This window comes from Suricata suricatta, chromosome 5 (genome assembly GCF_006229205.1).
Source record: "Suricata suricatta isolate VVHF042 chromosome 5, meerkat_22Aug2017_6uvM2_HiC, whole genome shotgun sequence".
NCBI lineage: Eukaryota > Metazoa > Chordata > Mammalia > Carnivora > Herpestidae > Suricata > Suricata suricatta.
In genome coordinates, this window is record NC_043704.1 from 98364849 (window position 1) to 98390355 (window position 25507).

Genomic DNA, 25507 nt, shown 5'->3' on the forward strand with positions numbered 1-25507 from the left:
TATGTTTAAATGAAGTTGCTTTTACAACATCATTTTTTTTAAAGAGAGAGAGAGAGAGTGCACCAGCAGACAAGGGACAGCAGAAATCTTAAGTAGTCTTCATACCACTGTGAGATCATGATCCTGAGATCATGACCTGAGCTGAAATCAAGAGTCAGATGCTTAAGGACTCAGCCACCCAGGCGCCCCTGGAAACCTATTCTGATTCAAAACTCTATGGAGGCTCTCAGAAGATTGCAAAAAAAATTAATTTATTTTGTATTAGTCATATTCAGTCATTCCAATTCTTGGAAAATAAATTAAGAAAATACGCAAAAGTTACATCTAAATGTCCATATACAAAAATGTCAATTATCATAGTGTTTACATAAAAATACTGGAAAATACTTATTACCTGCATAATTTTTGGCAAGTTTCTTAAAACTTTTGTGGCTAAATTTCCTCAACTGTATAACAGGGATAATTGTTTTTATTTAAAAGGTATTTTTAAATTTTAAATGAGTTAATATATTTAGAGTTCCTAGAGTGAACAATGTTTGCAAACAGTAGTTATTAGCTAAAATTATTATAATAAAAATAACAAATGGTGCAGTAAATTATGGCCATTCGCTATATCAGTCTTTAAAATAAATAAAAATTAATATCATGAAACAAATTTTAAAAAAGAAACAAAATTATGATAACCTATTTGACTCTTTTTATATATGAATCTATAATCATGTACATATATATTTTAAAGGTTTTCTTTAATGTTTTGTTTACTTTAGAGAGAGAGAAGGACAGCGTGAGCAGGGAGGGTCAGAGAGAGAGGGAGATACAGAATCCGAAGCAGGCTCCAGGCTCTGAGCTGTCAGCACAGAGTCCGATGCGGGGCTTGAACCCATAAACTCTGAGATCATGACCTGAGCCGGTCGGAGGCTTAACTGAACTGATCCACCCAGGTACCCCTGTATATACATATTTTAGAAGGCTAGAATGAAATTCATCACATGGTTTTCTTCCATCTCTATGATATGTAAAATGTAAAAATTTACTTTTTTGTAATCCATATTTTCTTTAGAGGAGATATTAATAAAAAAACAAAGTATTAATATAAGATTAAGACATTTTGTGACATCAGTATGCCTAAGGAAGACCAATGTATAATATGGATTAGTATTCTCAAAGCTTTCAAATCTCCTTGAATGCTGCTCTCTAGAAAACATCCAGGTCAATGATAACTAAGTTACAATGAAAGCTTAAAAGCAAAAGCTACCGTGATAGGCTGACCCAAAATGAACATAGAGTCAAGACCGCAATGGTTGTTTTGCCTGAGCTTCAGCATATGTGGTTGCAAAATCTGAGCAGTGTTAAAGTGTCAGGTGTCCTATAATATTTCAGTAACGTCACTTACAAGACATACTCAACAGATAACAGCATGAGCCCCACTTAGGATGAGCCCTGCATCAAATGAGCCCCACTCTCTCCCCTTCTCTCTCTCTGCTTCTCCTGGGACTCTCTCTCTCTCTCTCTGCTCACTTAAGCTTCTCTCTTTCAAAACAAAACAAAACTGACTGCCTTTGACCTACATGGTTAGCTGGATATATGTAAAAGAAAAAAAGTGACATCACAGAAGTAAAATATTTGTTGAGCTATTGGTATGGTAGGGCCCCCTCTCTAGGGAGAGAAAAAAGAGAGAGAAAAGAAAAAACAAACAAACAAAAAAAAACTTCAAGGTAACCTGGCTATGCACCTATGTGACAACATCATGACCTTGTAAACTGAGACTACTTCATCAGACTACATGTTTGTGGGTGTTACCATATATGGGAGACAAAGCAATAGAAAATGTATTTTAAAAAGTATGCCACAGGATGTTTAGAGTTCAGTTCTTCAGGTATGAACCCAGCTGAGGGAGTGCCAGTAGGAGTAAAGTTGCTTCCTAGAGAGAAAAGCCTCAACTTCATGACTTCCTGTGTGAGAATCTTGCTACATTTCCTGGGGGCTCACATCCAGGATTTGGAGATGGTGCATTCCCACCTCCTTTGCCACAGGGCATATGACCCTTGGGCCGCCAGGAGAGACGGTCTTACCTGGTGCCCGGAAACAGCGTGATCTGCAGGAGACTAGACACCCTGGCCCGCTGGAGTGAGGACACCATGTGTGCCAGTGGAATCCAGGAGGCCCAGGACCCAGCTGAAGGGGCACCGTCCATCAGACTGGTAAGAACCTGGGTTCATTTTGGCAGACCTGCCCCTAAGAGATGGCAGAGGAGGCTGTTCAACTCCCAGAGTGGCCCTAACGGTTCCACAAGGGACAAGGAATGAAGCTGCAACTCGAACGCACTGGGCATTGGGTGGCAAATTGGAGTCGCCTTGTGACTGTGTGTGAGGACTTGTCTCTCATTCATTTCCTGGGTCAATGACTATGATAATTAGAGCCAACTCTCTCTGGTTATTCTACCTTAGAATGAGGACTATAAGAAATATTCCTAAGCAGCTGTTGAAACTCAACCTTTGTTTTAAATAAATTCCCTGTCTTCTCTGGACTGACATAGACTGTCTAATTCCACTAGTGGAAAACAAAACAAAAACAAAAGAAAACTGGAGTCTGCTTCTCTGTCTGAGCCGACAAGATTTAAAACAGGAATTTCTCTTTCTCTGCCGTGCCTTTCCCCTCTCCTTACTGTACCACCTGGGAGGCACCCTACATAACTGGCTCCTCAATGCCTGAGGCACCTTCAGCTCCTTCTCCTACCCTAGAGGTCACGGAGCAAAGACCACACACTTCATATTTCCCCACTGGTGCGTCAGATAAAAATCAACAATGGGGAACAAGTTGATTAAATTTGAAATGGACACAGATGGAAAATATTTGGTATTTAAATGGATTTAAGTTTTTTGGTGTTTATATGGGTTTAGAGTTATCAGAATTAAATATATAAAACTTTTTTCTGCCTAAGATTTTCTAAAGATCAAATATGCTTGTGTTATCTCTGTTGCAATTTGTCAGCAAAAAGGTGACTTAAAATGATGGCTAATTTGGTTATCTCAAAGTATTCATGGGTAATTGTTAAAATAGCTTTCAACGTCTTTGGTAACCAAAAATGTTAAAGTTTTGCTTGCATGATAAATTAAGATTGAATTTATTGGATATCTAATGAGATGAGGCTAAAGCAGTGCATTATTAGATGTAGGTTTGTGCTTCTGACTTGTTGCAGAGAAACTAAAGATATTTGGATCTGTGAGGAAACATGCTTTATGCTTAATGGAGTCATCAGTTTGCCATATAAAACAATCTAATGTAACATAGAGTTCACAATTTGTTGCTACTTTGTTTTCACTGGAGACTAAGGTTTCTAAGAGTTAAAATCCTCCTAAATGTAGTTAAGTGTAGTTGAAACTCATAAAAATAAAAAAAAAAGTGCAACTCTGTATGTAGGAAGTAGGAGATATGAAAGAAAGATATAAGAAATGGAAATATATTTTTGTTGAGGGTAAAAGAAAATAATCTTTCCCTAAATGAGACTGGTTATTTGGAGAGAAATGGCAAAATCTAAATACAAAGAAAAGTTGTAGAAAGGTTGTGAAAGAAAATCTTTAAAAAGAAATCTTATGTGTGGTCAGGACAGACTAAAATTTAAATAAATGGACTTTAAAAGTATCCTGAGTTAAGATTAAAATTCCTCCTCCTTTGATCCAAAGACTAGGAAAATGATGGCAATACGCTTGGTGCAGCCTCCAAATCCTCTATATTTGTGTTGTTCCTGTTTAGCAACGGAATGCATGCGTATGCTATATGAGGGATGGATGGTATATGAAGGGCTTTTACTAAGGTACATGGGAGCCATTTTACTAAACTTAGCCTCTTGTATGCAGAAAATGGATATCCACATGGCTGACACTTCTGTGGGCATTGTTGAAAGAGGCAGAGGAATAGACCTTGACTTTGGCCCTTTAACTCCCTCCTTCAATGACTAATGATCAATATATAAGTTTCTGTTGGGCAAAAATAAAATTAGTGCATCCTATGACAACCAGGAAAGTCCTGCTTGGTTATAGGCAATACCCCCAAGATCCTGCACGCAGGAAACTGAAGGGTAAGAAAAAAAGGAAAGACCAGGCCAGCTCTTGGAGATAGGGTCAAGCCTGGGTAAGAATGACTACTCACTCCCAGCACCTCGTGAGACTAACAGGGCTTTTGGCTGCCAGGTGCATAGCCAGCCAGAAGCCTCATCTCCTGGCTAGATGTAGGAAATTGAGGTAAGGGACAACTTTCTTCCTTTTTCCAATAGATGGGGAATTTCTCAACCAAGGCCATAACTCCTTTGGAATGCTTTATGATTCATTTTCTTTTGCACAAAGGCTTGTCCCAATACAAATTGGAAGAGGGATCCTGGCTGCCAGAGGGAAATATCAACGACAATACCATCCTACAATTGGACTTATTTCAAGTGTGAAGAGAAATGGGGAGAATTTCCCTATGTTCATTGCTTTGGGGCCTTAACAAAAAAAAAAAATGAGATATATGTAAGCAATGTAAGGTTGATCCTAATTTAATGGCAACTCCTTCTAAAGTCCAGCAATTAGGAGGGGAAACAATTAAGGGCTCCTTACCTGTATCCAAAACAAACCTAGAGAAGAAGGAATGGAAGTCTTCCACCTCGACCTCCTCCTCCTTGGGTCCTCAATCTACATTAAAATAAAAATACAGTTCGGCTCCCTACCACCCACCTTATCCAAGCCCTCCTCGTAATGTAACAGACATGTTTGCCTTACAAGAAGCTAAAATGCCAGAAGAATAAACTTTTACATTACAGGGTTTAAGACAGATAAAGGGAGATCTAGGTAAAATTTCTGATCAGATAAGCATATAAAGAATTTTCAGAATATTACATATGTTTTTGAGCTGACCTGGAAAAATATAATGCTTGTGTTAAATCAGACTCTTAATGAGACAGACGTTTTCCAAAAAAAAAATTAAGGAAATCTAAGATTTAGCCCTTAAATTATGCTAAATTAGCCACTCATTTACAAACACAATATGTGAGCCCAATGGCCTTCCTGGAGAGATTGAGGGAGGCTCTCATTAAATATATGGCTATCCTCTCTGCCACCCCTAAGGCTGAGATGATTTTAAAGGACAAATTTGTCACTCCACCAGCCCTAGATATTCAGAGAAAATGCAAAAATTGGCTGTTGTCCTTGAAGGGACCCAAAAGGAGCTCTTATGAGCTGCCAATTGGGTATATTACAACCCAGATCAAGAGGAGAAAAAAAAAATCTGAGGCCTTGGTTGTGGCCTTATGTACCATGTCAGACAGGACTTCTGAGGTCCTGGCACCAAGTGCTGTTCAAGAGTACTAAAATGAGAACATCCTCAGAAGGTACCAAAATGAAAGCCCCATAAACCATGCCTCACATACCTCAAAATAAGGCAAAATGTCTGCTCGTAATCAGCAAAACTCTAAATAACACCTCATTAGCATTAGATGCTTAAAATTTTTTTTTTAATTCAGTTATGGCCAAACTCTTAAAAATAGAGCCATTGTCAATTACTTAACTGCTCCTGCTCCATCACCTGGGCTATGAGAGATTCCCCAATATGTGCTGTTTACAAAGTCAGGGTCTCTCCTAGATTATTTGACAGGTTTGGAAACTGTAGACATTATCTTAAGATGCCATCTTGTTGGTCAGTATAATCTACTTTGTGTTTTTCTCTTTGTGTCTGTAATGTTTACGCCACCTCATGCCTGGCAGCCTTCCTGTAAAAAATCATACTGTGGGCCATTTGACTGACCCTTGGGTGGACTCTAAGTGCTGTACCCTACACCATCCCTTATCAGCTTGAGGGAGCCAGAACGGTCATCATCCTGTTCCCTAACAGCACTTACAGGTACTATTCCAGGGAAGAAATAAATAGGGAAAGGGTGAACACTAGGCAGGAAGAGAGACGGACCTTAGGGAGGCAGGGTGCAGCTGCGAGTGGGAGGCTAAAGAGACAGATGGGTTTCTCCCCTTATAAAATCCTTTATGGGTACCTTCGCCTCATTATAAAGGGCATAAGAGGGGATCTCAATGAGATAGACAATCTAACCCTAATACGACAGATGTGGGCCCGTGGCTTTACCCTAACCACCTTACACCACTGGGTCAGACAGGGATTACTTGTGAATCTGGCCACAGATGCTCACTCCTTTAAACCAGGAGATCCAATATGGATAAAGAAGTGAAATATCCAACCCCTACAACCCCCCTGGAGGGGCCCGTTCACTGTTACTTTGTCCACCCCTAGTGCAGTAATGGTGGCCAAAGTGGGTCCCAGGGTTCACTACAGCAGACCGAAGCCAGCAGCTCAGAACTGGGAGTACATTCCTGATCCATCAATGCTGTGCAAGTAGACCATACGGAAGAAGCAATCTGCAACTCTGGAGGCTCCAGGAGACCACAGCCCTGCTAGTTTAGGCACGCCAGAAACTCGAGGAATCGACGGTCTGGTAAAACGAAAGACTGTTTTTATGTTCTATACCTGTTTCCTTACTGTGACGTACTGTCACGCCGTTTTTCTCACTATGATTGTGATTCTTGCTCTACTCTTTGCCATAAGATCGGCTGAGGCTGCCCAGCTGCATGGAAGTGTGGTGAGAGGTTTCTGTTAACACCCACCTTCCTTCTGTGGATAGGATGCTTCATTGGCACCAACATGGAGCCACAGTGACCATAAGAGTCTAGAAAATTAGATCCCCACAAACCTTATAGTGAAACAAAATAACCCTGTCCTATAACTGGGGTTTGGCTTTTCAGAAGCTTAATTATTGGGGAAAAACTGTCTTACCTATTGGGGAAAAAGTTCATTGTGTTCTCTGTTAAAACCTTAACTGCCTAGGCTGAAGATTTTATAACTCACCTGCCCGAAAAACTCAATGATGGAGGATGCCAGATCTCCTTGAGCAGGATCCCCACCCCTTGTCTGCCTTCTCTCATCTCTGAGAGGACTGTGACAATGTCAACGCAGCCATCAAGTGGAGGGATGAATGGACTATACTAGATATTGGGAAGGACAGCCTATCTACTACTTCCCTCAGGCTGGTCAGGGTCATAAGTGCTGGAAACGATTCCTCCATTTTTCTTCTTTGCTCCCACCTGCCAGAGGGAAACATTTCGGAGTCCAAGTGTATAGGAACAGGGAGACTCAAAGAAAGCAGTGTGACTTACAAATTGGCAATTAAAATGATAAATGGCCTCCTGAGCATATAATCCAATATTATGGCCTTGGCACCTGGGCAGAGGATGGGTCCTGGGCTACTGCACTTCTGTTTATATGCTAAGCTGCATAATTCGACTGCAAGCAGTTATAGAAATGATAATCAATGAAACCGTCAGAGCTCATAACTTACTAGCCTAGCAGCAAGCCAAAATGCACAGTGCGGTCTATCAAATTGCTTGGCCAGAGATTACCTGCTTGCTTCTGAGAGAGGTGTTTGTGGAAAACTTAACCTGAGCAACTGCTACCTACAGATAGTTGATGAGGGAAAAGTCATAGAGGAGATCACAGATGGAACGAGAGAAGTCATTCATGTCCTAATCCAGACCTGGAACAGTTGGAACCCGGGGGGCGGGTATTTGGAGGAGGGTTTTCAATTCTTGAGGGATTCAAAACCCTCATGGGAATTACCCTCCTAATTTTGGGAGGGTGCTTAGTCTTATCCTGCTTAAAGCAGCTCTCTGGGTTGCACAATCTGTCTCCAATCTCATTGAGGCCATGATTTTAAAAGGACAGCCACTCATGTAATAATGTTATAAAAATATAGACCTCTAAACCAAGATGATGATTTTTGACTCAGAATAGAGGGGGCTGAGCATCAAAGGAGGGAATATGGCAGGGTGCCCTCCCTAAGGAGAGAAAAAGAGAGAGAAAAACAAAAGAAAACAAAACAAAATGTCCAGGTAGCCTGGCTATGCGCCTATGTGACAATGCCCCTCATGACCTTGTAAACTGAGACTACTTAATTCTGAATGTGTTACCATATATGGAAGATAAAGAAAGAAAATGTATATAAAAAAACTATGCCATGGGACGTTCCGGGCTCAGTTCTTCATATATAAACCCAACTGAGGGTGAGGGCAGGAATAAAGTTGCTTCGGGGAAAGAAAAGCCTCCTGTCAGCACTCTGGGCAGGGATTCTGCTACAATGTACGTTGAGCCACAGTGGGGAAAACCTTCAGATAAAGTAGGGGGAAGAAATGCACTGAAATAATGCATCAGATAGTGTAGCATAGCTGAGAAATCAAAGAAAACAAACTAAAGGGGCAGTAGCTAAAGATGCTTCACTGAAGGGAAAATACTGAGCTGAGGAAAAATTGCCAGGTTTTGTAGTCAGCTGATGCAGCTGGTCAGCCAATTCAAACATGTGTTCAAAATAAAAATCTGCTTGTGACAGATTATTTTATTGTTTAGCTTCTTGTTTACCAGATGAAAATGAAATATGTGCATACATGGGGTATATGTTACCTGGTGGTGAATGGACAGGAGGAGCATGAAAACACTCTACTGAATTTGCTAATATCAAAAATATCCCCTGACAATTGCAGGATTTGAGAATAAGACACACTGGTCCAGGAAACAGTGCAGCCGAGCTGTGTTGGAGAGAGTTTTGACATTTGCATACCAAATCACATTTATTAAACCGATGAACTGTTTTTCGCCAGAACGACTGCATTTTAAACAGAAATGCCATCATTTTACAAAGCATTGCTTAACTGTCATTGTACTCCCTCTTAAAAAATCCCTCTCTCCTTTTAGAATGACTGTGTATTTTGTAACTTTTATGTGACTAGGTAGTCATTATAAAAACTACAATCTAAATGCATTACAAATCATTGTGTTTGGAAGGTTTTTTGTGTCATAAATACTTCCTAGGTAGCAATTTTTGCAGAAATCATTTTTAAGACCAAATTTGCTATTATCTTAGAAACAGCGTGACATGACATCAGAAAAATAAAAGTTAAATTTTTGACTCTGACAACTGCTAGTGGTAGGATATATAACAAGTTTCTTATCTTTGTAAGCCTTAGTTTCTTCATTGAAAAATATGGTTAATAATATTTACCTCATTTATTTTTTCGAATAAAATAAAATAATTTATGTACTATCAATTATAATGACTGGCACAAGGTAGTATCAATAACAGATGACAACTCTTAGGTTTGCATGTTTGAAATTTCAGCATAATATTAAAAACAAAAATGGGTTTATCTACAAGTGCACGCCTACTGATTAGTCCTCAGCCCAAAAGTGACAGATTTAAAAGTGAAAGCTCTTATTTGCAAGAGATAGTGAATGTAACTGCATGGAGACACTAGGCATTAAAAGGGTTTTTTTTTTTCCCATTTTCCTAAATATATATTTCAAGGAAGATAAAAGCCTGAAAGTTATAAATACATCTCTGGGAATTCATACTCTTCCAGCTGACAAGTGTGTCTTTTTAAGAGTTTGGTGAAGATTGTTCATTGTATTTTTGTTTTGACCAGAAAATTGCAGCTTCTCATCACACTTGCCTGCCTGCAGGACCCCTGAATAGGAAATTACCAACGCTGAGATTTGTATAACTTAAAGTATTGGGGGGCGCGGCTTGTAAGGACACATCTGAAGGAGACACTCATTCAGTTAGTGTAAGTAAACTTTGGATTTGCATAGCTTTATTTACAGATTAATTATTCAGTTTCCTTTTTTCTCTTTTGCACTCCTTTACAACTAAATGCAAGGCACAGACTGAAGATACAAAGAATTTCTATACCAAATTTCTTTAGGACAATATGTACGTCTTTAGATCTTAAAACAAGCACACAAAAAGATCATATTCTATAAAAGAGGAAAACAAAAGTTCTGGTAGTGTTTAAAAAGGAAAACATGTGCACTTTCTGTTCAATATCAGCTTCTGTGAAAGAAGCTTCTCTTCCCCCCCCCCCCCCCCCCACTCTGAAACTAGTGCCTGCAATCGTAAAGCATGAATCTGGTAATACTTTTGTAAATGAATCACTATTGCATTCATACCATTAGCCTCTGAACAGATGTCAGAGTGTAAAGATTGGCTGCGTCTCGATCAAGTTGCTACTGCCAACTCTCGCGAGCTTTGTCAGTAACAGTTGATTGTAATGTCAGTGCAGTCCAATTCACAGGCTGGAGCAGCAGCTGCATACTGCATTTCCCTGAAGTCTTCCATGACTTCCCCTCCTTGCAAACTTTATCATCTTTGTTGCAGTGAGTCAGGTAAGCTGCTCGGAATTTACATGTTCGTGTAGAGATGCAACTTGCGGTGAAGCTCATTCTGTAGGAGGATTGTTATCCCTTCACTTGTCTGCTGTGCCCCTCTGGTGCTCTGTGGAGGACAGTTGTTGCAAATGGGACAGATGAAGCGAGCCAGCAGGCACGTGCATCAAATCTGCCTATTATTCAAGGAATGTAAAATGGGTGCATTTAACTGCTGAGGAAATAATGAATTTATTCAACTTTGCGTAAAGGACCGCAGCACTTGTGGAATCACTGTCATGTATGTTCTCAGTGCACTCCCTAAAGGAAACATTTTGATGCTCTATTTTGCCCTTTAAATGCATGATTTAGTGAATCTCTCCTGAAAAGGATAACAAAAGTGATCTTTGACCAGTCTTACTCTATTTTTTTCTTCTTTTCTTCTTTTTTAAATGGCATGAATGTCTGGCTTGACAGGGTACTTTTCTTAATCAACATTTTGTCATCTGAAACTTTACCAGTATCAACTGGCAAAGAATAAGGTGTAAGTTTCTTATATCTAAAAGAAAATTCTGTTTTCTAATTTGAAATACAAACTTCCCCCACTTTGTCCTGTTTGTCATCTTTTTTAAAATATATGTATTTAAAGTATAGAAAAATATTGTAAATTTGCTATTATTTCTATTATTATAGAAACAATTAGCAAATATAGATTTTTCTGCTCATCCTGGAGTCTGGCAAATCTACCTTTATTTTGATGATATCAGTTCTTATTTAATCAGAGGATTGAACATTGAGTATAATATGTATGAATGATGAAAGTGAAGTGTGAACAAAACTATTTCGTTGTTTATTATTTCCATTTATAATTTCCTTTATATTTCAAAGTAGGCCTTCCCCATCTTTATGAATATATTAGATAGTAATAAACTCAACCAGGAGTTTCTGTCACTAGTCTGGGTAATATCTTCCATAATATAAACTATCTCATACTTATGGTAAACATATTTCATTTATATAAATAGGAACTTGTTTAAGGATGAGTATAAGTTTTTAAAGAATGACTTTATACTTTAAATGAAGATCTTCTGAAACTCTGTGATTTTGAAATAACATCACTTTTGTATGACAAAATTTCTAATTGGGTTTGCAAAGTTGCTTTATTCTCCCAGATTTGTTGTTATTTCATTTTTGTTTGTTTGTTTGTTTGTTTTTAATGCCCTGCTTCTTTAGCCTTAGAAAAATGTTTGAGATCTAGTCCACATTTCAGTTTTTAAAATATAAGCTAATAATATCTTAGCAAGTCACATCCTATTTGTAAATTTAGTTTCTGCTTTGAGTTGTTTTTTGATCACAATTTGATAACAATAATAACCCATTTAAATTGCACTGAACTGTACAAGATGTTAGAGGATTATAGTTGAATAGATGTCAACCTAAGACCAGACTCAACTTTCAAAGAAGACCCAAACTGTCTCTCTAATATTAAATGTTTGATTTATTCACACAATGAAAGGTTTGTGAATATTCTTCCTGGGTGAGGACAGATACAGATCTTACACTTCTAATACCTAACATCATGTCTTCTATCTGTACACATTCTTTTATTGCCCAGTAGATATCTGAAGGGTCCCTGAAAGGAAGTGGTATAGTCTATTTATAAACAGACTTCCTCAACTGGCCGCTTCAGATGGCCTGCAACAAAACAAGCTTTTTAGGTTTGGTATAAAGGCTTAGCTGTCTTATATTGACCAGATACATTTTAGAGACCCTTGTTCTAGATCATATTATCTAGATGGCTCTTGCCCCACTATTTTCAGAAGCCTCAGTTTTATACAGAAATACATGTTATACCATTTTTAAAAACAGGGAAATTACACTTAGAGAAAGCTGTTATCAATATTTGCTTGACCATGGGTGGCCAATTATTTTGAAAATGTGGTTGATAATCAACTGTGGCAAACATATGGCAAATAAATAGCTTCTTCAATCAGTCACTGTATTACACCCATATCTTATAGCATAACATATGTCTTAAAATGGGTGCTACTTTCAAAATTAAGTCAAAAATCCAAAGAATATATTTTGTTGCCCTTCTTAATTTTCAGGGTTGTATCATGAAAAGTTTCAAATATTTTCCAAAGATGGCCGGTAGATTTTGACATCCTGGAGCACGTGATACCTTAGAATTCTAAGGTCTTAAATATCTTTCAGCATTTTCCTCTTCCCACTTGCATCATTCATTTTCTTTTGCAATTCCAATCAAAACTCCTGCTTTTCTTTCAAAAACTGACAGTAAGTTAAGTGACCTAATTTAGATACTCAGTTGTACTTGGTATGAAAATCTTCCCCATTCCTTATGGTAAATGTGTTATGTATTCTCAGAGTTTAAATTGTTTATTGAATGTGACATTAGCCAATTCGCACCAGCATTTATTGAAGAAAATGGTGTAATTATTAATAAAGGTATATACATATATATGGGGTGCCTGGGCGGCTCAGTTGGTTAAGTGACTTTGGCTCAGATCATGATCTCACGTGCTGTGAGTTTGAACCTCACATCGGGCTCTGTGTTGACAGCTCAGAGTCTGGAACCTGCTTCAAATTCTGTGTCTCCATCTCTCTCTGACTCTCTCTCTTTCTCTCTCTCTCAAAAATGAATAAACATTTTTTTAAAATAAAGATTTAGACACTTATCTTTTGATTATTTATTTATTTAGATATTTAATTATTTAGATGTTATTTATTTTTATTATTTATTTAATTATTTAGATATTTATCTTTTGATTATTTAATCATGTGATAGCATGTACTAAAAATGCAAATATCTCTTAATGGTAAAACTACAGAGCAACCTGTTAGACTAGAGAATACCAGATTATGAAAAGGACAACATAATGCCTATTTAAATAAGTGCTGCAGCTAAATATAAAAATATCGACCTAACCTAACAATAAGTATGTGAGCACATGAGTATTTTCATATTAAAGTCTAGATTTCATAATATGGTATATAAGCACTCCAACAGGAAGCATGATGGTGAGCCTGGACTTATATTGCCATTCTTGCAGTGAATACATGCTTACAATGGTTTTTTTGAATGTTGCTAATTACATTGTTTATAAGATGATGACTCATAGATCATTGTTGAAAAAGCAAGCCTAGTTATTATTCGTATGAATCATACTATACAACATTAACATCTATCCAGCACAAATGTAAATAAAAACACGTAGAAACAGTTATGTAAATCAAGCTAAGTGACATGGGAATGATATTACAACCTTTTAGCTGTTATAGTAGATGGTTTTTAAATATTCAAGGAATAATAGTACATATATTAATTATATGCAAAACCAAAATAGTTCGGTAGTATTATACTTGCTGTGCAATCAAATTAATAAACTGTACAACAAATGTTTGAAAAGTACCAGAGACCAAAAATTTATTAGCATTAGGTGTTTTGTTTATAAAGGCAAAATAATATTTATATAAATCCAAGCAAAAAACCCAGACAATCTCTACGTTAGACTCAGAAGAACGTTGCTTGAGCCAGGCCACAGGGAGGAGTGAGGCCAACCAGGGATGCTGCAATTAATCTGTTGAAATGCAGCTTAAAATAAACCCACTGGGTATCTTCATTCCTTTCTTCTGTTCCAAACGGGTTTTTAAAAAAGAAAATAAAATCCATAGCAGACTTTGTTCTTCTCCAAATGTCACCAACATTTATTTAAAAGAAAAGGTTTAGAAATTATCAAAAGGAAAAAAAATTAAGACTGTGGTAGCTGTGCTTCTAAAACTCTAAACTGTCAGAAATATAAATTCTCATTAGTGTCAAGTCTACAAGAAACATTATAGTATGATTACACTACCATAATAGTATGAGATCATATTATAATACAATATAATTATCATAAATAATATAACACAAATACTACATAGTATAGCAATAATATAATAATATACAAATAGTATTAAAATATTATATACTTCAATAATATATTTCAATGGTCTTAACACAAATACAATTGTATCAAATTTGAGAACATAAAATAATTTCACATTTTTATTTTTTAAAACCTATCATAATGATTATTATATATAGACATATATGTAAAATATACATATACATATGGACATAGATAGAATTAAATCTACATGTATAAATATACAGGTATAGAGAAAAGTAGAGATCATAAGTACACTGAACAAAATACTGTATACAATTGTATACAATTGATCAGTTTATTCAGATCTTTTTGGGGGCTCAAGAAATACTCGATCACTAGCTGTATTATTAGCAGTAGTTAATGAAGTTGATTTAAAATGTAAGAATCGTAACTCTGCAGTTTTCAGGATGATGCCTATTCTCTGCCTTCTGAGATAATCTAAATTAAACTCCTAAACACACACCTGCTCACACACACACACACACACACACACACACACACAAAATCTCACTGCTCACATGATTAGAATCTTAGACACATAGATTGTTTAACAATTACAATATCAAAATTAATTTAAAAATTTTGTACACTTATGGACCTTTGTTATTACTGTGTCAATGGGAGTCAGTGTGTGTATATGACTGTTTTAATTAGGGTTTCTTTCAATTATATAAAGATGGTAGTTCTTTTAAATGGTACGAGCATTACATTTTTGTGTCCCTCTTTGTGATGTAGAGTTTCAGAATCTGATTTTTTAATTTTATTAACTTCAAAGAAATTCAAGTGTACATTATGAATTTTTAATAAAATTTTGATTTCTACAAGCAATCTCTTCATGTCATCAATAAATAAATGTTTTTAAAATGTCAAATATTGCTTTTTCTTCTACCTTTTCCAGTTATTTTTCAGCATTAGTCCTCTTAATTTCACTTAATTTTTTCCATTATCAAAATGCAAATAATCTGACCATGTTAACATAATTAACATCACAAGTTGCATATACTTTAATCAATTAACAAATAATAGATGTGCATTGCATAATACCTGAATGTTTAATTCCTTCAAAGTGTCTTCTCCCACATGGTATATTATCAGCTACTGGTTCTCTCTATTGACACTTAAATTCAGGTATAAAGAAAGAGTTTCTTCATTATTCACTTTCGAGAATTGTCTGGCATATGTCTGCAGCTCTCTCTTCTAGTTTTTCCCATAGTTCTTTAGAGGTAACGTGTTCATTTTCGCAAATTTTAGGATAGATAAATGACAACTGCTGTATTTTTGTTATTTAGTATTCTTTGAACAGATTGTCCACATTCTCTTCTGAATTGTGTAGAAGAAGAAACCACAAGGCAGAAAGGACCACAGAAGGGGCCATGGAAACGGAAAATACAATAATAGAAGTCTAAGGATCCTTAAAGGTTCTTAGTCTACTTCACAGTTCTGTCAAGAGCCAGCTGACCATGACTAGAACAGTGCATATTTCAGAGAAAACATGAGCTTGTATTTCTTCTTGTAAGCAAGGTAGAAATTATATCTGTCATAAGTTGACTACTACTTAACTCCACTTTTGTAAGGTCTGTGTATGTGGAGAAATATATGCCTCGGACAAACTTTCTCTTTAAAATACTAAGTCTTCTAGCATCCCTGGGTGGCTCAGTCAGTTAACTCTCTGACTTTGACTCAGGTCATGATCTCACAGTTCATGGATTTGAAGCTCCCTTGGGCTCTTTGCTCATATTCCAGAGCCTGGAGACTGCTTTGGTTTCTGTGTCTCCCTCCCTCTCTGTTCCACCTTCATTCATGCTCTGTCTCTCTTTCTCAATACTAAACAAACATTTAAAAAATTAATACTAAATCATCTTTATAGACACTTGATAATGAATCATTCCAAAGTAAAATACTTTCTAGTTTTCCATTCCACCAATTTCTGTTCTGAATTGAAAACTGAAATATCTCCAAAATATCTCCAAGTATTTTCTTTCTTTTTTTTTTTTTTTTACAAAATCTTTATAGTGGTAGCAGATTTATTAGTTTTCATGAATGGTAGGATTAATAAGAACTATTGTATTTTAGTTAATTATCATAAATAAGATATAATACTTGATTCATGATGCTTTTAAACTTCCTAATCACCTCTTTTTCAGAAATCAATATGCAGAACAAAGGCACAATCATAAACATCCAATTTCTCTTGCGATTTCTTCTACTCTGGGTGCTCATTGGGAAGTCACACACTGAAGAAGACATTATAATTACAACCAAGAATGGAAAAGTCAGAGGGACCAACTTGCCTGTTCTTGGTGGCACGGTGACAGCCTTTCTGGGAATTCCCTATGCACAGCCACCTCTTGGTAGACTTCGGTTCAAAAAGCCGCAATTCTTGACCAAGTGGTCCGATATCTTGAATGCCACAAAATATGCCAATTCTTGCTATCAGAATCCAGATCAACGTTTCCCAGGCTTCCCTGGATCAGAGATGTGGAACCCAAACACTGATCTCAGTGAAGATTGTTTATATCTCAATGTGTGGATTCCAACACCTAAACCAAAAAATGCTACTGTAATGATATGGATCTATGGTGGTGGTTTTCAAACCGGAACATCATCATTGCCTGTTTATGATGGCAAGTTTCTGGCTCGGGTTGAAAGAGTTATTGTAGTTTCAATGAACTATAGGGTAGGTGCCCTAGGATTTTTAGCTTTACCAGGAAATCCTGAGGTACCAGGGAACATGGGCCTATTTGACCAACAGTTGGCACTTCAGTGGGTCCAAAAAAATATAGCAGCCTTCGGTGGAAATCCTAAAAGCGTCACTCTCTTTGGAGAAAGTGCAGGTGCAGGTTCAGTTGGTCTTCATTTACTTTCTCCTAGAAGCCAGCCATTGTTTACCAGAGCCATTCTGCAAAGTGGGTCCTCTAATGCTCCCTGGGCGGTAATGTCTCTGGATGAAGCCAAGAACAGAACATTGACCTTAGCTAAATTTATTGGTTGCTCTAAAGAAAATAACACAGAGATAATCAAATGCCTTCGAAGCAAAGATCCCCAGGAAATTATACTGAATGAAATATTGGTCATCCCCTCTGATTCTCTTTTATCTGTAAATTTTGGTCCAATTGTGGATGGTGATTTTCTCACTGACATGCCAGATACACTACTCCAACTTGGACAGTTCAAAAAAACCCAAATTTTGGTGGGTGTTAATAAAGATGAAGGGACAGCATTTTTAGTATATGGTGCTCCTGGTTTCAGCAAAGATAATGACAGTATTATAACTAGAAAAGAATTTCAAGAAGGTTTAAAAATGTATTTTCCAGGAGTGAGTGAATTTGGAAGGGAATCGATTCTTTTCTATTATGTGGACTTGTTAGATGATCAGAGAGCTGAAAATTACCGAGAGGCCTTGGATGATGTGGTCGGGGATTACAATATCATCTGCCCTGCCCTAGAGTTCACCACAAAGTTCTCAGAATTGGGAAATAATGCATTTTTCTACTATTTTGAACACCAATCTTCCCAACTTCCTTGGCCAGAATGGATGGGAGTGATGCATGGTTATGAAATTGAATTTGTCTTTGGTTTGCCTCTGGAAAGAAGAGTTAATTATACAAAAGCTGAGGAAAATCTGAGTAGATCCATCATGAAATACTGGGCAAATTTTGCAAAATATGGGTAAGTGCTGATTTTTTGAATTGTTTTTGTTTGATTGTGATTGCTTTTGCTCTGCTTTGCTTGCTGTTTGGTGTAGACTTCATTACCGGCACAGACATGTTTTAGTTATTTATTCTTTTTGTACCATAGCTAGTTTGGATTTTTATTGTATAATGAATTTCAATTTCTTGCATCAAGATGCTTAAAATAAATCACCAAAGAACGTTTACAAAAAATATTTTCTGAAATCATTTCCAAAATACTGCAAAGTACTTTAGTAATATTAGCCAAAGCTTGTATGCAAGTGGATGAGTACCTTGAAAACTAAAGTTATTGTGACCATACTCTTGAACCTGAAATTTATAGTGTTTACAGGTTATGGGAAGGATAAGAATGTATCTTCTCCTCATGTATTTACATAGAGGTAGTGGTAACTGATAGGTTGAAAAAACACATTCCTGATCAGGAAAATCAAAGGGCAAGATGGTGATGGAGTTGGCCCTCAGATTACTCCAAATAGAAATGCAGAGTTTGGCATTTTATCAAGTTTTTCCCCCTAATAGATTTGTTCAGAGCTTTCAGGAGACCTGTATTGGACATGGTCCCCATGTTTAGCTAAGCTGTTTTGCACTTGAGCTATCATATAGCTGACATTAGATAATCAGAAGCATGACAAAAGAACCCATTTTTCCTCGTGTTATGGTGATGTTATGTTCTCAAGAATCAGAAGAAAATAATCTGTTCAAATGTATTTTCTAATCTGTATAATTCTCAAATATACAAATGCATGCATCTAGAATATAAGGGGTTTTTTTTGGTAATCCCAAAAAGAATTTTATATATTGAGATATTTTGTATCAATGGGAAGAACAAAAAAAAAAAGAAATTTGGGCACCTATTTTTAAAGGGAGTACTTACAGACACACAAATTGATGGATGTGTTAATCCAATCTGTCACACTCTCTTTTATAATTGAAAAAATGTTGACAGAAGTATTATTGCATTCTGGTTTTCTTTTCCAACCTTCATTTGAAATTCATTGTATTTCATGCCACTATATATATCTTTTTACAAATGATTTGTATAGTATAATTATTCTTAAAAAATTTTCATGCTTATCCACTGTGTCTAAAGCTAAAATTCTGTCTTTCATTAAGAGGCTTGTATAATTTTGCTGCAACCCATATTCCCTGACAATATCTGGCTTCTTGGCAGGCCAGTTACCTCACGAATGCCAAAGATTTCAAGTTTAATACACCATGGAGCCTTGTTCTTGCTCTGGGCCCTGTTGAGAATATCTACCTCTCTCTTTTTTAAGGACACACGTCTCACTGTTTTTTTTTAAAGATCCTGAGCACCTACATGTTTCACCAAGCATATCTTTAGTTCTTAGAGTTGTAATTGCTTTGGACCTCTTTTCCACTCTCCACAGAAGTGATTGACTCTAACTTGTCTCTGTGCTATTTTTTTTATCTTAAGCTGAGCCTCCAAACCTAGACTATACAGGCTTCAGAAAAGAGAAACTGATTTACTGGACAATCACTCATTAGCGTACTGCCATGGGCATATAACATAGTTATCAAATAAATGGTTATCCAATGTTATCCAATGATTGGACAAAAATAGGTAAAGGCTAGAATGAGGGGATAAAACGTATTTTTTTTCAAGATTTGTAGGCTGCTAATTTATCTGTAATTGTGCAATATCTTATGCCTTCTCCATATCAACTTCAATTTCTGCTGAAGAAGTATCATCACTACTGGAGCAGCATTAGAATTATTTCTGTATCATTTTGTTCTCTCCCTAAAGGCTATGCCCATATTAAATCATTTTAATATGTTTTAAATTCTTTCTTATAATTCTAGAGATTGTAAAGAATTTAAGGAGACATATTTCTTAAAATTTTGATGCCTATAATTTTTAAAGGACTTTATATTTTGCATGTTGAAATCATCAAGGAATTTATATTTTCTCATGTCACAATGGAGAACACTGAGTATTGGATGTGGCACATACCTTGACACACAGATAGCAACAGTTCCAAGAAAAGAATCTTTGATACTGAATAGACTAGATGGATTAATCCCAATCTACTTCTATTATTGATATATTTTCATGAGAAATATATGAAGGTTGATACATTTCAATCATAAAGACAAATTCATATAAATATGATTGTAAACCATAAAGATTAAACTTTTAATATAATTCAGCTATCACATGATGTCATTTCAGTTGAGGAGTGTCTTTACAGTTCATATTTGCACAGTTGAACACAAATAATAAATCTGCATACGTATTGACAGTTGACTTGATAGCAAACATAATGTTAATCTCCTGGTATACATTATTTTTTTCCAAAGTATATCTATGAATAAATATAAAAGTTTAAAATAGTTAAGTAAATATCAAAGGAAACAAAGGTGGTAAATACACAGTTTGTAAGTACAGTCACATCTATCTGACCACAAACATGATGTTCTAACTCGTGGTTTTCCATGCAGGAGGATTAATCCCCTGCCCTTTCACCCTCCCATCCCTGGAAACATGCAGCATTGTCTGGAACTGTACTTGTGTCACACCTGGGAGTGGGGGTGAAGCCAGGGCTGCTCCTACACCTCCAGCAAAGCATGGAACAGCCCCCACAGCAAAGAATTTCTCATTCCCAATGTGAATAATACCAGATTGAGAAACCATAGATTTTTATTTCTTTATAACCCAAAAACAACCTATTAAGAAAGTTAAAAAAAAAAGTAGAAGTAGGAGTTGTAATAATTCTTCAGAAACACAAGTTATCAAGTTCATGGCTCATACATTGTTTTTAATAAATATCCTTCTTAAATAATGTCTAGGACATATTGTACTTTTTGTTACAATTAAATTCAAAATAGTTTTGAATTTTTCTGTGATTTTTTTATGTTGCCAGTGGGTCATTTAGTAGACTGTTACTTAATTTCCAAGTACTTGGATAATTTCTAGATGTGTTGTTTATTTCTAATTTAATTCCATTCTAGTGGGAGACAATACTCTGTAAGATTTTCCCCTGTGAAATATGTTAAAAACTATTTTATGACCCAGCATATGATCTGTATGGGTGATTGTTTTATGTGCCCTTTAGTTGCCTGGTATGATTCATTCAATAAATTAATTAGTTCAAGTTTTCAGTCTTCTAATATTGTTCCTAATAATTTTGTCTACTTGTTTCAAATGCTGAGAGAGAGAGGTATTAACATCTTCAATTATAGTTGTGGTGTTACTCATTTCTCCATTTGGCTCTCCTAATTTCCTTTAGTATTTTAAATCTGTGCTATTAATTTCTATGCAGTTAGGATTATGTAGTCCTGATTAATTGACTGTTTTATCATTATGAAATGTCTCTTCAACCTGCGGTGAGCTTTGCTCAATATTAAGAAAAACATGTCAAGGTTCCCAAACTTACGTTTACATATTTTATTCTATCCTTTTTTTCCACTTATATTTTTAAAGATAGCTTCTTTACAATGGTGTGATTAATCCATTTGACATTTAATGTAATTCTCCATATGATTTTAATTATACCATCTTGCTATTTTTAATTCATTCTTCTTATTGCTCCTTTGCAGTTTTTTTTTTTTTGCCCTAACTAAAAGGTGGTGTTTTTTCATTTGTTTTTATATAGACATTTTAATTTGCCTTTAATATGGTTTCCAGTGGTTGCTTTAGGAGTAATAACTGTTTCTTTAACTTGTGAAAGTCAACTTAGAGTTAATTTTGAAACATTTTGCATTTTGCAACTGGCGTTTCCCCCCTTTCTTCACAATTCATGCTTCCCATTTTCTATTTCACCATTACTACCTCCCAAAGTCAGGAAAACATGCATTCTTGATGGTTTTCAATATCACTGTCACATGTTTAGGCAATGTGTAATAGAAAATCTCTCTTAAAATCTTATTCACTTTAACATCAGTTATATTTATGTAAATTTATGAAAAAAAAGAAAAATGATCTTTTATATTTACCCACAGCCTTGCCATTTCCAATGTTCTTTCTTCTTACATGTGGATTCTAGTTTTTATCCGGTATTATTTCCCTTCATTGTGAAGAACATTCTTTAGGATTTCTCATTGTGTAGTTTGTCTAGTTACAAATTTGGTGTCTTATTTTATATGAAAGTACTTTTATTATACCTGAGGAGGGGGTTTTGTAAGAATAAGGGCTGAGCTGATCTATTTTTCTTTCTTTTTCATCAGTTTAAAGATGTGTTCCATCATCTTTCTCTCTAGGTCGATGTGAAATGAGCTTTTATTCATACGATTTTCCCCCATACGCAGCATCTTCTTCTCCACCCCTCTGGTTGATTTCAAAATTTTCTCTTTATCTTTGGTTTTCAATAGTTCGTTCATAATGTTTCCAAGTATGATTTTTTGGGTTTTTTTTTGTCTCAGGTTTACTAAGATTCTTCTTGTTGAGTTTTAATGTCATGTTCAAGATATTTGGGGTCACCATTTCATCAAATATTCTTTATGCCCCCTTATTCTCATGTCCTTCTAAAACTCCAATTATACATATACTAGGTTGTTTAATATTATTTCTGTTTCCTTTCTTCAATTTGGCTTCTGTTTTTCAAATTAAATATTTTATTGATTTCTTCCAAGTTCACTGACCCTTCTACTTTCTCAGATTTATAGCTCAATGTAATCCATGAATTTTTTTATTTTACTTTACTTTTTAAAAATAGTTTCATTTCTTTGCCAAGAGTCCCTCCCTGTCTCCTATATAAAAGATATTATTTTTAAAGTTCTTGAACATACCTAAAATAACTTAAGATTTTATTCACTCATCTAATATCAGGGTTCAGTTTCTATTTTTCTATGTCTTTGCATGTTTAGTAATTTTCAAATTTATACTAGACTTTGGATTATATGCAGCAAAAACTATATTATTTTATCCTTCCCCTGAAAATTGTGTTTCTATTTTACCAGGCCATTTAATTAAAGAATGTATAGAGACTTGAATTTGTCTCAAATGTGTAACCAGCATGGTTTTATATTTTGTTCGAGTGGATCCAAGGATGGTCCAAGATATTTTATAGATCTTCCAACTTGGCAAAACTTAAACTCCAAAGTCTGTGTTCACTGCGGGCTTGTGGGTACTTGGTTTAATAGTCTGTCAGGGTGGGATAGACTAGGTCTTATTGTATTTCTTACCTCTAAGACATGACCATCCAACCAGCTGGACACCGAACATTAAAGAGGTATTAATGAGATGTAAATTAAGGGCTGAGAACTTTACAATAGTTATTCACTCTCCAACTGTTGCATCTCTTTTCTGTTCCCAGCCCTAGAGCATCTTTTCTCTGATCAGTCCCTTTATACTCTCATCCTATATATATTCAGCCCAAGGCTTAGCCAGATCTGTAGTGAACCCTTGAAGAAAATTTAAGCCTCACTTCCCTCTTTCTGCAGTCCTGCTCCACAGATTCTAGCTCCTTCTATATCCAGGAACTCTTCTTTGTGTCTCTTGACCCTAGTGAAGCGTCTTTGCTGTTTAGGCTTAAGCTCCCAGCATCTTGGATGAGAAATTATTTTCAGGTGAGTAACCACGGTGGGCTCACCTTGGGGTTCCCTTCTCTCGTACAACACAGACTGCTACTGCCTATCACCTGGTTCCTGAAACTCATTGCCTTGTTTTTAATTTTTTATACAGTATTAAAATTGTTTATGGTGGGAAGGCTAATCCCATTTAAATCACTCCATTATGAGTGAAGATGAAAGTCCAAACTACTCCCAATTGTATTTTAAGAGAATTTTAACCTTTATATTTTTCATTGTTATATGAAACATACATTGATAGTCACTTAGAAAATTTGTCAATTTCCAAAACATATAAAAGCCTTTTTCATTTGATTTCTTGGCAAAAATACGAAAACATTCTATGGTAGCAGCTAAATTGTATTCAAATTTAGTATCCTTAGTTGTAGCGTTTGAAATTCCTTATAAAACAGAAGCCACAATATCATGTAAGCCTTTGTTAATTACCACTTACATGTACTTTGCTTGCTCCTGATTTTGCCTCAATCCAATCGCTGAAAATGAATTTAAAACAGTACCTAAATAGCACACAGGCCCATATGTGCATTACATCCAATATTCTGTACTAATATATGTTGAAATATCAATTCACATATTTATCCATCAATCATTCATCCACATAATAACTTGATGGCCGAGGAATTAAATTAAGCAGCACTTAATGACATCCATTCAGCACTATCCCAATTATACAGGAAACTGATGAAATCAAACTTAATTTATCAGAGAGGCCAGCACAGCTAAAGAAAGTAAATAGCCAAAACATAATTAGTAGAATAATGTAAGATAGAGGAAGATCATTATTCCAAGAACCCTCCAGTTGTCTCCTACTATTTCAGAGCATCTTTTGTTTACTGTAGGCTCCGAGGTGCTGTACCCAGAGTTCCTTCGGAATGCAACTTCAAGGCGAGCGGTTCACAGTGTAGTTACACAGTCTTCCCAACTGTATGTTAGAGCTCCGACCTGTCCAGTGGTGATCTTTCTACAGATCTTGTGTTTATATACTTAAGCAAATCGCTTGAAATTCTCTACTACTCCTTATCTATAAAATGGGCGTATAAATGTACCTCCCTTCTTGACATATTTAAATATTATCTTCTCATTTACAGGGTTTGCATTCCTCCTTCCCGCTGCAAACTTAATCCCCCGTTCCCCACCAGGCAGACACTACTCTAATCTATTCTTATCTAAAAGTAAACTTTCCTTCCCCCACAAAAGTTGTACAATTGTTTGACATTCCAGTTCCACATTAATTAATCAGTTAACTTTTCAAACAAATAAAGATAAACTGCAAAATTGAGGCAGTTAACTTGCTTCTGTCTTTTTGGTGATAATTCATTTATTCAGAATCCCTCTAAAGTGGTTAATGCTTCCTAGCACATTTTTGCCAGAAATAAATGTTATAGCACAAATCACTTTTCTTTTGTTCTATTTTGACATCATGAAACAAAACAATTACTTAACAAAATATGTGTAACCTCACATCTGCTTATCCACTGCTACCCTCATGCATTTTATTTATTTATTATTTAGTCTCTTACACTATAAGAAACGGTATCACAGATGGAACAATTAATTATATAGGAGCAAACATATACTACTAAACTTTCAATCCTGTGATTCACTGATTAAAAGTAAATAAGAGCAGCTCTTGATTTCTCTACTGGGAAGTAGGTGTGATTAAATTAAATGCTAAGCCATAATGTCTTAGTGCACAAGAGTTTTTTTTAATAATTGAGACAATTTAAAAATAAGTATGCTTCCATGTGCTAAATTGTAGTATAACGTTTACGATTACAGATTTGCCAGATTTCTAAAGCAATGATCTTTGATTCTGATATGGGATATCACACACACATATACACCCAGAGATATATATTTACATACACACATACACATAATATATACATATACATATATATTTGTAGATACATATGTATCTACATCCCAAATATTCCAAATGTACATATGTTTCTAGATATATCCTAAATATTCCAAATTAGAAACAAAATTCATTTATACAAACACACGCACATACATACACATGCATACCCATACACACATACATGCACACATGCACTGTGTACACACATGCACTAAGGGATGGGTGTT

General features: G+C 35.8%; 1 protein-coding gene and 1 long non-coding RNA gene across 2 annotated transcripts in view; one reads left to right on the forward strand and one right to left on the reverse strand.

Annotated features, from left to right (window-relative positions):
* Positions 1-9974: 9974 nt before the first annotated feature.
* The window catches only part of LOC115292051, a 66576-nt gene continuing 51043 nt past the window's right edge, over positions 9975-25507 (reverse strand). Inside the window, exon 6 of the long non-coding RNA XR_003908774.1 lies at positions 9975-10357. This is a non-coding gene — a long non-coding RNA (uncharacterized LOC115292051). The remainder of the gene's footprint in view (positions 10358-25507) is intronic.
* The window catches only part of BCHE (butyrylcholinesterase), a 60898-nt gene continuing 45532 nt past the window's right edge, over positions 10142-25507 (forward strand). The window contains exons 1-2 of the mRNA XM_029939949.1: positions 10142-10248; positions 16322-17846. Of these exons, the coding sequence (XP_029795809.1) occupies positions 10200-10248; positions 16322-17846 (1574 nt within the window). The 5' untranslated portion in view covers positions 10142-10199. The remainder of the gene's footprint in view (positions 10249-16321; positions 17847-25507) is intronic.